This window comes from Topomyia yanbarensis, chromosome 2 (assembly GCF_030247195.1).
Source record: "Topomyia yanbarensis strain Yona2022 chromosome 2, ASM3024719v1, whole genome shotgun sequence".
In the NCBI taxonomy this organism is placed as follows: domain Eukaryota; kingdom Metazoa; phylum Arthropoda; class Insecta; order Diptera; family Culicidae; genus Topomyia; species Topomyia yanbarensis.
This window is the reverse complement of record NC_080671.1, coordinates 228,079,220-228,096,322: the sequence shown is the minus strand read 5'-3', so window position 1 is coordinate 228,096,322 and position 17,103 is coordinate 228,079,220. Positions and strand designations below refer to the sequence as shown.

The 17,103-nt window shown below is 33.3% G+C and overlaps 1 protein-coding gene across 16 annotated transcripts in view; it reads right to left on the bottom strand.

Annotated features, from left to right (window-relative positions):
- Positions 1 to 17,103, bottom strand: part of LOC131682950 (uncharacterized) — a 1,036,787-nt gene that overhangs the window by 44,499 nt on the left and 975,185 nt on the right. For 9 of the 16 annotated variants that reach the window (XM_058964756.1, XM_058964760.1, XM_058964755.1 and 6 more), the window contains exons 9-10: positions 1,529 to 2,268; positions 870 to 1,004 (exon numbers count right to left, since the gene is read on the bottom strand). In XM_058964756.1, coding sequence (XP_058820739.1) covers positions 870 to 1,004; positions 1,529 to 2,268 — 875 coding nt within the window. Of the gene's footprint in view, positions 1 to 758; positions 801 to 841; positions 1,005 to 1,528; positions 2,269 to 17,103 lie in introns of all 16 variants that reach the window. The other 7 variants (XM_058964764.1, XM_058964765.1, XM_058964766.1 and 4 more) reach the window with 2 other exon arrangements.

Genomic DNA, 17,103 nt, shown 5'->3' with positions numbered 1-17,103 from the left:
TGGGGAGGGCACTAGGGCTGCCTGGCATGTTAATTCTAATAATAATGCGTAGGTATCCGGGGTGATCTTGACGTACTCAAAAACTTTTTTGAAAACATCATCACCTTCCTGTGTCTTCACTAGTGCCGCTTAGAGGGATAGTTCCAAACTAATCAGTCACCATCGCAACGTTGCGATAATTACATAATCTACGGAAATCCTTCTTATCGGATTCCTTTCAAGCGCCCCAGTTAACCGTGCAGTAAGAGACACAACTCTACATGTTGTTCAGTACGGAATTTGATTAATTTCCCGTATAAGCTAGTATCACAATGATTCAAATTGTTTAAAACATTTTAGACATCATCATATTTGAGTTTGAACATTGGTTGAACGCGATTTGAGTGTGCCGCATCAAAATATCTACACATTTTGATATGATGATGATTTATTACTATAATCACTGTATCTATTGATTATTTATTCCCGTACTGTTCGTATCTATCGCACAAAATTTACTTAGAGCAAAACAAATTTAATTATTAAAGTGCTTCATTTTGTAAATAAACATACTTCAGCTGTTTAATGACAGCTCAGCAATCTACACGCACACATTCATGCCTGCACTCGATTTGCGCTGGAGTGTTCCATTGGCACCGTGCCAGTGCAAAACACTGGCGCGGTGTCAGTGCCATCAATCGAAAACCCTAATAGACTCTAGTTCGAACTTGGGTGTAACCACTTTTTTGCACTACACTGCTGTAACAACATTAACATACCGCTGTATTACACTAACTGAAACTTAGTTGTAATAGGATTATCTCCGGTAGCACAATGTAAAAATAAATACGCTATGAATTACCGTCGAACGATTTGTCTATTTATCTTACTTGTACTCGCAGTTTTTCTACGGCACAATCAAGGGCTGCTTCAATTTCACCGAATACAGGAATTCCTTGCCGTTTAGACAGATCAATGAGATATGTGCGTCCACGATTGTAGTCCCTGACAGCCGAACTCGACAGCTGCGAAAAGTAAAAAATCATGCATTAAAAATTGGGTTTATTCTAGTGCTCGATTATTATTTCGAGTTTCTCCGCTCCTGCTCCGGTATGTTATATTTTTAAAACAGAGAACGTACATCCATGTTCGAAAAACAGAGAACAAACATTTATGTTCGAAAAATAAATGTAAAATACTTCTGTGCATATTTGAACGAATACCCGTATAAACACTAGCGCCGCCATACCAACATATTTCTAGTAGAGGTATGATTATGTCGGCCATTTTGTGATCAATACGTGACCCCAATTACTTTTGAATCGGCCGTTATTTTTAAACTACCTAAACGTTCGAGATGGACGTCTATTCTCTGTGGTTTTAATGCCACTACGCACTATACTACGTGCTAACAGAGATGTCATTCTGTTCGAACTGAAACGAGAGTGTTAAAAAGGTTGAAAGAATAAAACGATGAACAGGAAAGTAGAATCCAGAATCATTTAGGAAATACAAAAGCAATTTCCGAATAAATTGATGTAATGATTACCTGCGATCCTTTAACTGTGCAACCATCTGTCAGCATTTGAACACACATGACTACATTGTAGCCCATTCCAATGTAATGTGCTGCCATAGTCATTGCTCCTAATGACCTTGTGTCATTGGTAATCACAAACAGTAAGATCCGACTAGAGTCGAGAAGCGCTGGATTAAATATCAATTGATGATCTCTATACACATTTTTATCATATATTTCTCCTGTGCTTGACGTCCCTTCGAGGCCCTCATGGAAACTTGACATATAGAAAGTAATATTATTAGCTTTCAGATACGGTGCAGCGTATTGTTGGCGCCAGTTTGTCAGCATCCAGCAGCTTCCTCCTAAATATATATCACGGATTTTCAATGTTAGTCGCTCATCATGGTGAAACGACTCATCAGTGTCATTTTGTAAATGAAAGTTTCCTTTTCGAGTATTTTGAGGAAAATTCAGAGATGCTAATTCCAAGTAGTTCCAATCTGAGCTAACTCCATATTCATGTGTGCATGATTTGTTAACAGTGTTATGAAATGTATTTTCTATAAATTTTACGGCTGTAGTACTAATCATAGCATCAGTATTAGAAGATTCCCCACACTTGTATTGTGCACCTGATGCTATCTTGTTGTTGAAGCATATAGAATAGCTTTCTGGTGTGTTTTGTCGCTGATCCGTCAGGTCATTTTCTTCCACCGTGAACATTTTACTCGAGTTAATAGGAGACGAGGGAAATCGATGGCTGCATTCTGAAATATTTTTGTTAATAATATTATATTTTTTGGGAAATGCTAAGGGTGTGCGCTTGTTACTGTTTGCATGTGCGTGCAATAACCTTAAATCCTGATACCACTATGATATCACAATGAGTTAAATGTAAAATTTTGTGTTATAAAAATGATGGGCTCAGTGCAAGAACGGTTCAACAGCAAAAAAAAAAATTCTGAGGCACAACGAAGAATGAAAATAACAGAATTTGTTCTTACATTTTATGTGCGACTATTAATTTATCTCTGCATTTTCTTTTCATAAGGGAAAATGGTATAATGCCAGTATAGTTTTGCGTTGCGTTGCGTTAGCACGGTATACTTCGTAGATTGCAGACTGATGACTCTCATTTCCAGCCAGACTACTTGAGGAGCATTGTTTGGGAATAACAATTGATCCAGTCCGAGCGAGATTTTCGCCTGAGAGCCACCATTGCGGGCCACGACCATCTTTACCGTAACTTCGGATGAGAAAGGAAGTGTTGATGTGGTACTTACTTAACGGAAGGCCCCGACTCAGTGATACTCCCATAAGTACCAAGAATTGGGTAGTGGTAATGAGAATATATTTTCGTGCATGTTTGAATAGTTTATTGACTGTGGGATACGTAAATCTTCTAGGCATTTAAACTCTGGCTAATCGTTTATCGAGATTATTTCATCGAAAACAACTTGAACTCCGGACAGCCGGCTGTCGTGAGTGAGGTCGACAATATAAAATAGACCGTAAACAATCAGTTTAAAAGTGGTATGGTGGAACATTCAAAAATTATGTCACGCAAAGATTACCCAATACTAAGTAACTCTCTGTCACATTACCACGTTATTTTTCCGCTTGGTCTAATACGAATCAACTTTTTTTCCTTCATTTTATAGTAGCACTTTTATGCCGATACTCGCAAAAGTGTTCATGTTCTATGGAATTTCCTATATATGGTCAAGGCTTCGAAAATGGCAACCACAGGCGAAATTATTTTTTATCAAATTTTGCGTCAAACTGTTTGTTTTCCGTATGTATATAACCTCTAATATTAAAAAATATGAATGGTGATCCCAGAAAAAAATTCCATGTCTGTCATTTATGAAAGTTTGTTGATGCTACTTGCATGACCTGAAAATGACTAAAAGACCGTAAGGAGATAAAAAGGTAAACAAAATCCATATTTTCAACTTTTTGCTTGCAACCACATTTTTCTATCATAGTCTAATTTAAATTTGATGTATTGCCTAATAAATTTTTATGAATATGGATTATTGCTTATTTTCAGTTGTGAAGTAATGGAAACCAAATAACTTGTAACGTGACAGATCAAAAATTCAAAAAAGTTTTGTGGACCACACCAGCAGCATGCATACAATGTCTAACCTGCATTTTTTCTTACTACTTTGAGTCTACTTTTTGAAACTATATTGTGAAAACTTTAAAGTTTTACTAATTTTTAAGAAAACACAGTTTATCTTATGTAACGTGACAGATTTTTTCTGCTGTAAAGCAATTCTATCAAGTTTGATTCAATTGCGTCAATATTGGTGACCATCTTTGATTTTGATGAAACCTTTTACGTTTCATGTATATGGGAGACTAAGTATATTTCAATATTAAACAAACAATTTTTATTCAAGAGTAATATTTAAAAAGGGCGTATGAGATCTTGAATGCACTACTTTCAATATATAGTTCGAAAATCGCCTTTTGTGCAGCAAAACTATATGATAGCGAGTTCTAGGGAATTAATTGTTGTGTGAGAATAATTTTTGGTGAAATTTTTCAAAAAAATGTTTAAAATTCAAATACATTGTTAAAAAACACAAAAAAATTAAAATACAATTACAGAAAAACAATGTTTTTTTGTTAACGAAAGCCTATAAACTGATGAAACTATAATTGCACTATTAGGAAGTTATTAGTAAGAAAGCAATTTTAACTTCAAGTATTCTCTAAATTTCTTAGCATTTCCAGTCATAAATATAATTTTCTTATGCAATATTAATACTAAATATAATTTCGAAGCAAAATGCTCTTAAGAAAAATTTCCGAAATGTTTTGATTTTTTTTTTCAACAAAAATATCTAGTGGTGAAAATACGCCCTTTTAATAAATTACTCACAAGTGCCAAACACAAAAACATAACACGTTTAAAATTTAATTGCAAATAAAAAAAACTTAAAAATATAATTACATCGTAGAGAAAATAACAATAAAAAGTTTTGACATATTTCAATACTTCTTTTAATTTTGAATTTTTATTTAATTTTTTTCTTTAAATAATTTAGTTATAGAATGTATTTCAAAATGGGTTTTCAATTTAAAATGCTCACGAAAAATTATCCTTCAAAATGCAAATGTTTTCAAGTTATTTTGGATTTTCTTTTGACATAATATGTTACTTCGTGAAATTACGACCTTTTCAAGAGCTTTTCACGTTTGTTAATCAAACCCAATATGTTTTTCAAAATAAACATGAAATTTCCCGTTAATACTCAGTTCCTAGATTAAGGATGATTTGTGTACGATTGTCTTGATATCCTTGCTTCAATTAAAATGCAGAACTGTAACGTGACAGATTCTGGTTGTAACATGACAGATCATTGAGAATACTCCATAAAATCGAAAACAAAGTTTTTCTTCAGGAAAACTATATTTCAAACTCTTCCTTGTTTTCTAAACTTCAACTTAAAACTATTTTCATGCAAATTTGGGGGTCAACGGAACAGACTTTTTCTATTTAGTCGGGCAACCTCCAAACTAACTGCGAAAATTGTGTAACGTGACAGACGTATCAAAATGACAATAAAGTGAAAACGGTTCATGATAGAAAAAAACTTTCTGCAGAAAAAATGTGCAGCTTAGTGACCTTAATAATGTGCAGCTGTGATAGAATATGGTTTTATTGTTTTTGCTGACTTATCTTATGAAATATGCGTAAAAATGTAACGTGACAGACAGAAGCCTTGACCATATATGGCGCAATCGTGCGTAAAACGGCCGATTGCGTCAAAGCACATGACGTGCTCCCCTCCCATATATGTCACAATTAGTCATATCTCTTCCTCCTAATAACGTGCCAGAATTTATAAATGGTCCTTATTGGTATAATCACACGCATATTGAGATCCCGTAACTTGAAATTTTCCACTTCGTTCGAGTAAACGTTCCGATATTACAATGAAGACGCGAAACAGAAAAAATATAAATGCTGCGTTCCTAAACGATATTAACATCATGCACGAATCAAACACCCCCCGTTTCCAAATAATACGTACATGTTCTTAGCTCAGTATAATTGACTGATGAGTTAATGGACTAAAAGTAAAGCATTAAATATGACCATAAAACATTTGTTCCTCGTGCTGAAATGATTGCCGCAAATTGGTAATTGGATTTGAATTGATCTTTCGAATTGTCAATTCTCCACCTTCATACATAATTCAGAAGTCATTCACTTAGACAAGACCATGCGTATTTCCCACACGCATTAAAGACCCAGTGGATTCGTTTCCTAGTTGGTCAAATAAATTAGTTTACTCAGTCTAAAGAAATGCCAGCTCGATTGGCATCAACCGGCGGATACATGTTCCCTTACAATGCCATTAAATGAAAATACATTTAAATTTACATACGACAAAATATGTGCAATTCAGAATATAACAAAATGAAGATTTCTTAATTATTTGCATTTAAAAAAAGATCGGAAAAAATTAGTTGCATAACCAAGGTGGTTCATTTTCAAAGATAACACTGCTGATGAATTACTGTATAAAAATTGGTGATAAGGGACGCGGACGAAAATAGCTGACCACCGGTATGGTAGTATAATGGTATATGGTATAATGCCAGGATAGTTTTGAACATAAATTTAATGTTTTGAGTTTCGTTTATAAAAAAATTAAAATTGCTTGGGTCGGTATAGCGAAGACAAAAAAACGAAATTCCCAAAACATGAACTTAGTCCACTAATTATTATCGAGGAACATATCAACATCGTTATCTTCCGATGCACAGTGGGACGAAATCAAAACAAGTCGGACATCGATATTTGCAACAAAGCTATTGGTTATAGCACTTTGATGTCTTCGAAAAGGTTTCTTTATTTTTTGAGTAGTTTAATATAATGTTGGAAAATTTTGATTTAAGGGGGTATATACGCAGATAAAAAAATTAACTTTGCAAGTTGTTGCCAAAATTGATAGTCATATAAGAAAAGTTTGTAGACGAAATGATTTTATGAAACTTTGTTGAAGTATCAAAATCACTATCTGTTAAACTAAATAGGTTATTGTGTGAAATTGAAGTACATGTCGGGATACCTCCTTAAAAGGCGTTATTTGACTGAAACTTTTTAATTTGATTTTTTACTGTTTTTCAATGTTGTAGAAAGTTGTAGATGCTTTCAAAACACATCGTTTTGCAGAGTAAACCAACTCTATTCATTTTAAGGATGAATGCCAGTTTTTGGTTGTTTTGAGCTAACTTTAAGGGGCTACGGCTTGTATAGTAGCAGGTATACATGTATCAACAGGGCATTTCTTGCTGAACGACAAATAAATAAATTTAGCTGCTACTGGAGCTGGTTGGACAATTTTTAACAGGTGCCGCTTTTTAGTTGGACCTCCGCTGGTTGGTCCATTGTCGAACTAAAAAGCATCTGAATGGCAAATCTATTATTAAATTCATTTAGACAATAAAACTGACAATAGTTAGTGACGTGAACAGATGCATTTGTATTTATAACATCCCCTTTGACCAGTTTTTGACATCTGTCAACCCAACCAGCGAATCACGAATGTACAATATTTCCAACAAAAACCGTACCATAACATAAATTGATCTGAATCTGCAAATGCCTTCACATTTTTGAATATTGAATTTATGATTTCTTATTTTTCTATAATTTTTAGTTAGCGTTCGTTGCATTAAGGTTGCACAGAGAATGCGCAAAATTCGCAAACGAAAAAAGCAGTTTTTTTCCGTATGTCAGATCTTCATAAAAATCAATCAGCGTGTGTAGAATGTTGTTACAGTACTGCTGATTGATTTTTATGAAGATCTGACATACGGTGTGGAAAAAAACTGCTTTTTTCGCTTGCGAATTTTGCGCATTCTCTGTGCAACCTTAAACCAATGTATAGAAATCGATAGGTCATCGTTTTGAATATAAAAACATAAACTAAATAATGGTAGTAAATATGTTGTCTAATGTTTGAGGTAGACAACCCTATTTTATTTTCTTCTTAAATAAATTTATTGATGAAACGTCCACCTGTTCCATGATGAAAAAATAATTAGAATCGGTCAACAAACCACCGAAATATGGCCTTTTTAAGAAAACCTACCAACTTTTATTGAATTTTTTTAATTTACACGTTATAGTTAACGTTAGGTAGACAACCATATTTTCATATTTTTTTCAGCGCAGCATATAGAAAACACATTTTGTACATTATATTTGTGTAATTAAATGGTAAGGTTTTTTTCAAACAGAGACACGTATAAACGATCTAAATAGAGGAATTCCACGAAGATCCGTCCGCAAATCTCTAAAATCGTGACCCACGATCCTAGACTCCGATGAAACTTTACAGGTTCAGCCGGCATGGAAGACTAAACATTTTCCACAGTCAACAATATTATTTTGACTCAAGCGTAATTTTTTAAAAGGGCGTAAACGTTTCTACGTGCAATAATTTCTATTTTATACAGTAAAACTATCTGAGAACGAGTTACAGGTAATGAATACTTCTGCACGAAGAAAACATACACTGAAAAAAATGTCATTTTTCACAAAAACAAAAATTTATAATAAAAATTCAAATAACAAAAAAACCATTTTTTTCTAATTTTTTATATTTTGTCAACAAAAATCTAAAAAGAAAAGAAACATTTAAAATGTGGTTTCTTGATGGAGAAGTTATCAGCAAAAAGTTTTTCTAACAATAACTTTATACATGTTTTTAAATTTCATACCAATTGCCAAATAAAACTGTAATTTAATTAAAGAATATAATTTTAAATATCACTTTAAATCAAAATGCATTTAACAAATATCTTCCAAAATGCGATAGTTTTCGATATATTTGGAAATTTACTCCAACAAAAACAATTAATTCATGTAATTATATCCTTTTTAAAAGTTATTCGCGATACCTCATTATAAATTGTCAAAAGTCTAATGTTTATCGTTTTAAAGACATAAAAGAAGCTTTTTCAGTGTATTTGGATCATGGAGAAGCTTTTAGTAAAAAAAATTTCCTAACAACAACTTTTGTAAGATTTGTATAATTCATACTATTTGCAGTCAAAAGTACAATTTTATTTTTGAATATGATTCTAAACGCCATTTTAAATGAAAATGCTCATAACAAAAAATTTCTGAAATGTAGTAGTTCTCGAAATATTTTAAATTTTGTTTTAACAACACAATTATTTTGTTTTATTACGACCTTTTCAGATGTCATTCGCGTTTCTCCATCAGCAACAATTAGTTTTTCTTAAGGCCCATAACATTTCCTATAACTTTCCCATTGACATCAAGGCGATATTGTAAACCATTTGAAAGCTATATGAAAACAACCAAAATATAATTCAATTATATAGTTTAAGGTTGAATAATATTTTTATTGCTTTTGTATAGTTTTCAAACGGTTTACAATATCGCCTTGATGTAAATGGGATAGTTATAGGAAATGTAATGGGCCTTGCGAAAAACTAATTATTGCTGATGGAGAAACGCGAATAACTTCTGAAAAGGTCGTAATAAAACAAATTAATTGTGTTGTTAAAAAAAATTTAAAATATCTCGAGAACTACTACATTTCAAAAAAAAATTGTTATGAGCATTTTGGTTTAAAATGGCATTTAGAATCATATTCAAAACTAAAATTCTACATTTGACTGCAAATAGTATGAATTATAAAAAATTGTCAAAAGTTGTTGTTAGGAAAACTTTTTTACTAAAAGCTTCTCCATGATCCAAATACACTGAAAAAGCTTCTGATATGTCTTTAAAATGATAAATATTAGACTTTTGACAATTTATGATGGGGTAAACTGAATAACTTTTAAAAAGGACATAATTACATGAATTAATTGTTTTTGTTGGAGCGAAATTCCAATTATTTCGAAAACTATCGCATTTTGGAAGATATTTGTTAAATGCATTTTGATTTAAAATGATACTTAGAATTATATTCTGTAATAAAATTACTGTTTTGTATGTCAATTAGCATAAAATTTAAAAACGCTTTTAATCCACCTAAGAGTGTGATGAGACATTTCTTATAACTCTTATCAGTCTCTTCGGATATTATAACGTTTGAGAACATTTAGAACTTGATACTTCGCGATCCCGGCCCGGAGGTCCGAGTGTCATATCCCATTCGACTCAGTTCGTCGAGATCGGAAAAAGTCTGTATGTGTGTGTAATACACTGTGTATGCGCGTATGTGTCAAAAAATGTCACTAATTTTTCTCAGAGATGGCTAGGCCGCTTTGCCCAAACTTATTCTAAAAAACGCTTTTAATCCACCTAACAGTGTGATGAGACATTTCTTATAACTCTTATCACTCTCTTCGGATATTGTATCGTTTGAGAACATTTGGATCTTGATGCTTCGCGATGTTTTTGATAACACATACTACATGGGATAGTGGCAGGACTCAGAGAATCGCTCAAATCAGCATAGGACAACATCAGTGCTAGAAATCTCAAACCAAATCAATGGGAAAGCGAAAAATGGCCCATAAAATAGACATACCAACGAATTATTGTTAATGCTCTGTTAATAAAATATCTAAATTGTGGTGCGAAAACTGAATTTTCCTAAAGGGGTTATATATTGTACTGAGCCAAAAAATTCGAATTTTTTTTTTAATCGATTTGAAGTTTATACTTTACTCAAATTTCCAACGCGACTGAGAACTAAGAAATCAACGCTTTTTCTTGAAAACTACTAGCAGTGACACCATTCAAAGAAAATCAACAGTGAATATTTCCAGTGTTTTATATTCTAGATTGCATGATTCAGTGATCGAAACCCAAAACTTCATAAAGTATTTGAAATTATTAAATTAAAATTTGTTTTTGCTATTGAAATTGACAAAATTATAGTATCGCCCCTTTGGCGATTGTTTACATTTTCGGTCCCACCTATCAGCATTGAAGTATCGCCCTTACGTTTTTTTACAATAACTACAGTTTTACACCACCGATTTCGTCCGGGTTTTTTCAATAGCGATCATTGTTACTATTTACAGCTGGTATCAGCTTGATAATCCTAAAAAAGACGAAAAAACAGTTTCGCCTCTAAACTGCTAGCAAAAAAAGTATCGCCCTGATTGTTTGCATGGAGCGTGGAGGGCGAAACTTTAAATAAACAAACAAAAATACAGTTTCACCCGTTGTATTTTTTGCTGTAGTTTAAGAAAGCAAAATCGTAGAATCCAAATTTTTAGGTTAATTTGTTGCGTTTCAAAGCCTTCATTCGCATGTATGAAAAAAAAACCTTATGTTTATATTTGTAAGTATCGCCCTTTTCACAAAAAAGCGTTGAAATGGAATCGCAGTTCCAAATTTTACTTCGACTTCGACTTTTTCTAAAGGTGACTTCCCAGTAGGGGAATTATGGTTAAAATCGACACCTTAAGCTTAACACTTTTTCTAAGTTGCCACAAAACCAATAAAATTATAATTTTTATGCAGAATTCTTCTTCAGAAAATTCGTAACAAGACTTAATTTTTTCAGCGCTTCAAAAAATTAATTTCATTAAAAAATATTGGTTGTAAAACTTGGAAAACAAAGTGACTTTTTGTAAGCACTGCGGGTAAAACCGACACCCCATAGGGGTAAGATCGACACCCCCTTTAATTTATTTTCTCTCCACTTTATTAAAATCTTTATCTTTATTAAAAATGAGATACATGCGTGATTAATAAAGTGTGAGTATGTATGATGCAAATATGTGCTTTTTATTGCTTCATCATGTAGTGAGGGGAAGAAAGTTCGAAAGCGTAGTACTATAAATAAGAGTATTTTATGATATAGCATTATTTATTGATATGAGTATTTCCAAATAATCCTTGCGCACATCATTGCAACCTCCAGTGTCATTTTATTTCATAAGAGAAGATTTTCAAGCGTTCTACGTTCTGCTAATTGGATTCATTCACTTATAAGTGACACACCCACACTTCTTAGTAAAACTATCTTTTTCAGATTTGATTTTTCGGACTCTGATCATCAACGATCTATTGGGGTATACATAATATCATTGTCTAATTGTGATAAAATTCGTCTATGACAAACCAAGAGAACACTAGAAATTCGGTTTGATGACTTTTTTGCAGAAATCGCAAAAGCTTCGTTAGAATCAGATAAGCAAAAATTCCAATTTTTGATTTTTAAAGAGACTTACAAGAAATAAACACAATAAAAGTATTTCTGTGTATTTCTGCTAATACTATAGTGTTCTAATAGGCTAATTGAAGTGTCACAAAGATCCCCAGTATTTTGAAATGAATCGCAACTATACACAACCATCTTAACAGGGTGTCGGTTTTACCCTAACCATATGGTGTCGGTTTTACCCCAACAGCGCACATTTTTTTATAAAAGCATTTAAAAATATTGAATTTTTCAAACTCGTCTTCAATGCACCTAGTTGATCATAGGCCAGGCCGATAACAATAGGTACTGAAGAATGGGGTGATTTGAAAAGCTTTCGTTCGGTTAAAACCTTAAAATCTACCAACGAAATTTTACATCCAGACGAGTATGAACGCTGCTGTCGAATGTTTTGTTAATTTTTATGACATTCGGCACACTAACGTAAATCCAATTTTTCTTCAAATGCTCTAAATAAACTTACTAATAATATTGTATCATTATGAAATGAATAAAAATTTGATTTCTAGGAAAAGTTGTGGGGTGTCGGTTTTACCCACAGTGTCGGTTTTTCCCACAATTCCCCTAGTATCCTTGATTTGAATTATTATCGCTAATCCTAATGCCAAAGAACAAATAAAAACCTCTCGAAAACGAACCATTTGGGAAAATCATCATCATTACTGGAATTTTCATTTTCACGAAACTTTTCGATAACCTTCCGTCACTTGCGTTAATGCACTGGGTGCACAGTGCTCTGAAAACCTAGCGAAATCGTCTTAGGGCACCAGCGGGTCTAATTCAGAGCTATCTGCGCGGCGAGATAAATCTGTAAAGAATACTAAAAATTAATTTCTCTTCCATCATTTTCAGTTCAGTAATTCGAGAGATCGTGCTCACCGCAAGCCATGAAAAATAGACTACGTTGTGAAGCGATGGTCACTATTTATTAAAAAATCACGGTTAAATAAAAAATTAAACGATTAAAAAATTTCAAATAGTTTTTAATTTTCACAAACTTATTAGGAAAAATTGTTTAATAAGCTTACGTAATATTGTGTAGGAAAAAAGCTGAAAATTTCAATATTTTCTCCATCTGCAACATATAAACCCTTAAGTATACCAATTAATTGGTATACGAATTGGAATAAGTTCGCCAAATTTTGGAAGAAGTTTATAAAATAACCCCTTGAAAGCTACCTAAAAATTGTTGTAGTTCGATGCAATAAAAAATCCCCAAAAATGAAATGTACCTATAAATGTGAAATAATACATACAATAAAGAATAATACATACAATAAAGACCCATTTTTATCTATCTCATGGTGTATTTTAGGCTGACAAAATGGGGACATTGACTAAATCGGGCAATTTTTTTCTTTATAATAAACTGAAGCTGTTAAAATATTCTTCCCGTCCCTTGATGTAGTCTGATAACTATTTCTGATTATGATGAACTTTTTATTTTTACATATTTCCATCTTCATGATAAGGAAAACATGCGAAAGAAAGGATTTACTCAAATTCAGTCTTGTTCGTCTGCTAGAGCCCATCAAACATATGTTCATATTTGGCTGATAAAATCGGGGTTTCTATGTATTATAATAGATATTCAGCATTCGAAGAAGTTTCTTGTGAACGAGTATAGAACGACTATGTTTCTACTTGCTTGCCAGAAATTCGGTTTGGTGAAAATCGATCATACTGTCCAAACGGCATAATTCCGAAACAGTAATTTTTGAAGTTTTAAAATTATGCAGAATTAATTTTTCAGAAAATATTAACAGAGTTCGTGTTGTCTTTAGCGAATTTGTTGAGACTTTATTATAAACATGAATATTAACCTGAGAAAATTCACCATAAATACTTCTTGGACGATATACCGTCAAAATTATTTTATCAAATGATGCGCTGTTTAACGTTTGTAAAACTCATTGAAGATACTAAACCCCCGAAATTGGCGGTTTCAAAATGGTGCTATCTTAACCTTAAATTACTGATTTTAAACATTTGACCTATACATATAATTGCTCATCAAAATCGATCAGAACCTGCTAGAGTCGAATGGAAATCGTCATTTTTCATAAATTTCTCTCTACATTCGGAAAGTGTTATCCTCGTTATTAATCATATTACGTTTTCGTCTCAACTCGACGCATTCCAAACAAAAACCTGTTTTAGGTGGGTGCAATTGTGCTTTTCTCATTTGTCCAGACTACGATTCCATGGCTGGTTATGTTCAATACAATGGTGGAAATGAATATTACATGTTCAGTACGATTTGCACATACATACAACGGATCGACAGTCACGATCTTGAGATACTATGTGATACTGAAACATCGCTTGAAACCAGCGGCGGATCATGGAGAAAGATCCGGAAGGTCCAGGCCCTGCCGAACATTTTCAACTTGTTACGAAATTTTAAACTAGTTTTAATTTTAAAGTAGCAACCCCTCACTGCATACTCCCTCCGGGCCGGTATGATTGACGATTTTTAGAGTGATTGCATAACCTTTCTATATTAGAAAAGCAAAAATGTACCAAAGTCCAAAAAAGTCAATTTTTGTCAAACATCTCAATGTTTCATGCATTTTAAAGTCATTTGGCATCAAAAATACAAATTTGATTTTGAAATTTTTCATTTCATTTGTGCAAATCAATCCAGCCATCTCTGATTAACAAAGGTTACATTTTTTTCCACATATACACATACACACACATACATACACACAGACATTTTCCGATCTCGACGAACTCAGTCGATTGCCATATGACACTCGGCCCTCCGGGACGGGATTAGATTGACGAATTTTAGAGTGAATGAGAAAAGCAAAAACATTTTTAGCAAATGTTGAAAGTTATGCATTTTTTTGGTGAGCAGTTCTATGTTTCATAGACATTAAATCAATTTGAACTTCGCTTCCTATTAACTAAAGACCCTTACTACAGTACATTTCTACAAAAACGAGCTCAATTTGAAAATAAATCTGAGGATTATGATTGATTACAGAACTCTGGAATTTTCTATTGGAATGTTTCCAGGCAAGAATTTGATATTGATGCAATTAGACAACTATGAAATCAAGACCAATAGATCAGTTACATATCAGGACCCCATTCCGACAATTTATCAAAAGTCCTCATGATGTTTACAACAACAGGTTATCAATGTACGGATCAAATAATTGTTATTGTAATATTGAATTAAATCAGTCTGCATCAATAAATTTTCAACTTCAATCCAATATTTTTTTGGGTCTGGTGAGGGGGGGGGGGTGGTTGTATGGTGTTAAACCCCAAAACCTTCTCTTGGCTACGCCGTTGCTTGGAGTTATTTATTTCGCTTTTCATTTTCCGATATGTTTCAGATCGATCCGATGGTTATAAGTTAGAAAAAATGCAGTCAGAAGGTTCGCACAAATGAACATTTTTGTACTGATAAGTTATCAAGTTCCTTCCAGACAACTTGGAAGTGTTCGGTGATTATTTCTAGCGGTTGTAGATAGAAAAATGAAATACAAAATTCGATTTATCGAAATAATGTTTGGCTTATTTCAATGGATTATTACTATATTGAACAATAAATAGACGACAAAGAGTAATCCACAAACAACAAGCCATAACTTTTAAAGCATTCAAAATAAATATTTGAAGTCTTCAGTAAAGTTATTCGCAAAAGTAAGAGCTACAAATTTGCTGAAGACATCATTTCGATATAATCACTCCCAAGAAAATTTGTGAAAATATCTCACTCATAGGGAGATTAATCAGCAAAAGCACAATACCAAAAGAAAGGTCATATTGCCTCCATTAAATTCTCCGAAGATACTATTGACCTAAAATAAGCCGTTTTGGCGTTAATAATGGATTATATGTTTTTGGTCATATTTCTGGCAATGGGAAATGATAAAAAACTTTCGTCCGCATTTAATGTTAAATATCTCTTTTGATAATAGTCCGATTTCAACAATCTATAGCTTGTTCGAAAGGTATTTGGTAAACCTGTCTAAAAACATATAAATTGTTAATCTATATTGTCAATTTCGGCAGATAATTTAAAAAAACTGCAAAAAACGCCATTTTTACACATTCAAACATTCATATCTTGGAAACTAAACATCAGAATCAAAAACAAATTAATAGCGTTCATACTGTTTTTTAGTTCTTTCATTTAAAATTGGTTTGGATAAGATCGGTTCAGCCATTGCTGAGAAACACGAATGAGAATTTGTCCGTTACATACACACACAGACACACACACACACACACACACAGACATTGTCCCAAATCGTCGAGCTGAGTCGATTGGTATATAAGACTCGGCCCTCCGGGCCTCGGAAAAAATCTTGAAAGTTTGAGCGAATTCTATACATTTCTTTTATAAGAAATGTAAAAAGGTGCAACCTTCCCATCGGCTGTTATTAAATTTTGTATCGATCGGAATTCTGGTTTCGGAATTACGGGTTAAAGAGTGCGGCCGCACAGAAATTTCCCATATAAACAATAGGAAAAATAGAAAATAGAATTTTTATTTTTGATGTCAGATGTCTTTAAGTTGCATGAAAGTTAAAATTTGATGCATACTCGAAAAAAATTTTGAAGAAGATTCACTTTTTTGGATTTTGGCACATTTTGCCTTTCTCATATAGAAAGGTTGTGCAATCACTCTGAAAACCGTCAACCTAATCCCAGTCAATTTTTTTTGACTGGCATAAGGTTTCTGGATTTTAACAGGGGCGTAGTGGAGGGTATACGGAGAGGGGTTACCCCTCCCCTCTACTCACACTCCCCTCCCTTTAAAATCCCCTTAAATCACCCCTCAGACCACCACCCCATCCAGCCCTCATACCACCCCGCTCAACCCCATCATCTTTAAACCACCACTACATCACAAAGCATACCAAATTAAGCTAGGGAGTCGTTCGTTCGTGGGATTTTCGCCCTCCTCACATACCCACCCCGCATGACAAAATGAGTTAGCAAGCAGATAACATTGAACTAATGCTGATTAGGCTAATATAGTATGATATTTTTTTGTTTCAAGTGTTTCTCACTACAAACGAACTATTGCTAATGTTCTGTTAATAAAATATCTAAATTTCTCAATCAATGCATTGTGGTGCGAAAACTGAATTTTCCCAAATATATATTGTGCTGAGCCAAAAAAATATAATGTTTTTTTAATCGATTTGAAGTTTATACTCTCAATAGCGTTTACTCAAATTTCCAACGCGACTGAGAACTAAGAAATGAAATCGCAGCCTGATATCACGCTACCTCTGAAGTGTATGCGTACATAGTGCAAACTTTACATCGACATCGACTTTTTATAAAAGTGACTTCCCAGTAGCATCCTTGATTTGAATTATTATCGCTAATCCTAATGCCAAAGAACAAATATAAACCTCTCGAAACCGAGCCGTTTGGGAAAAT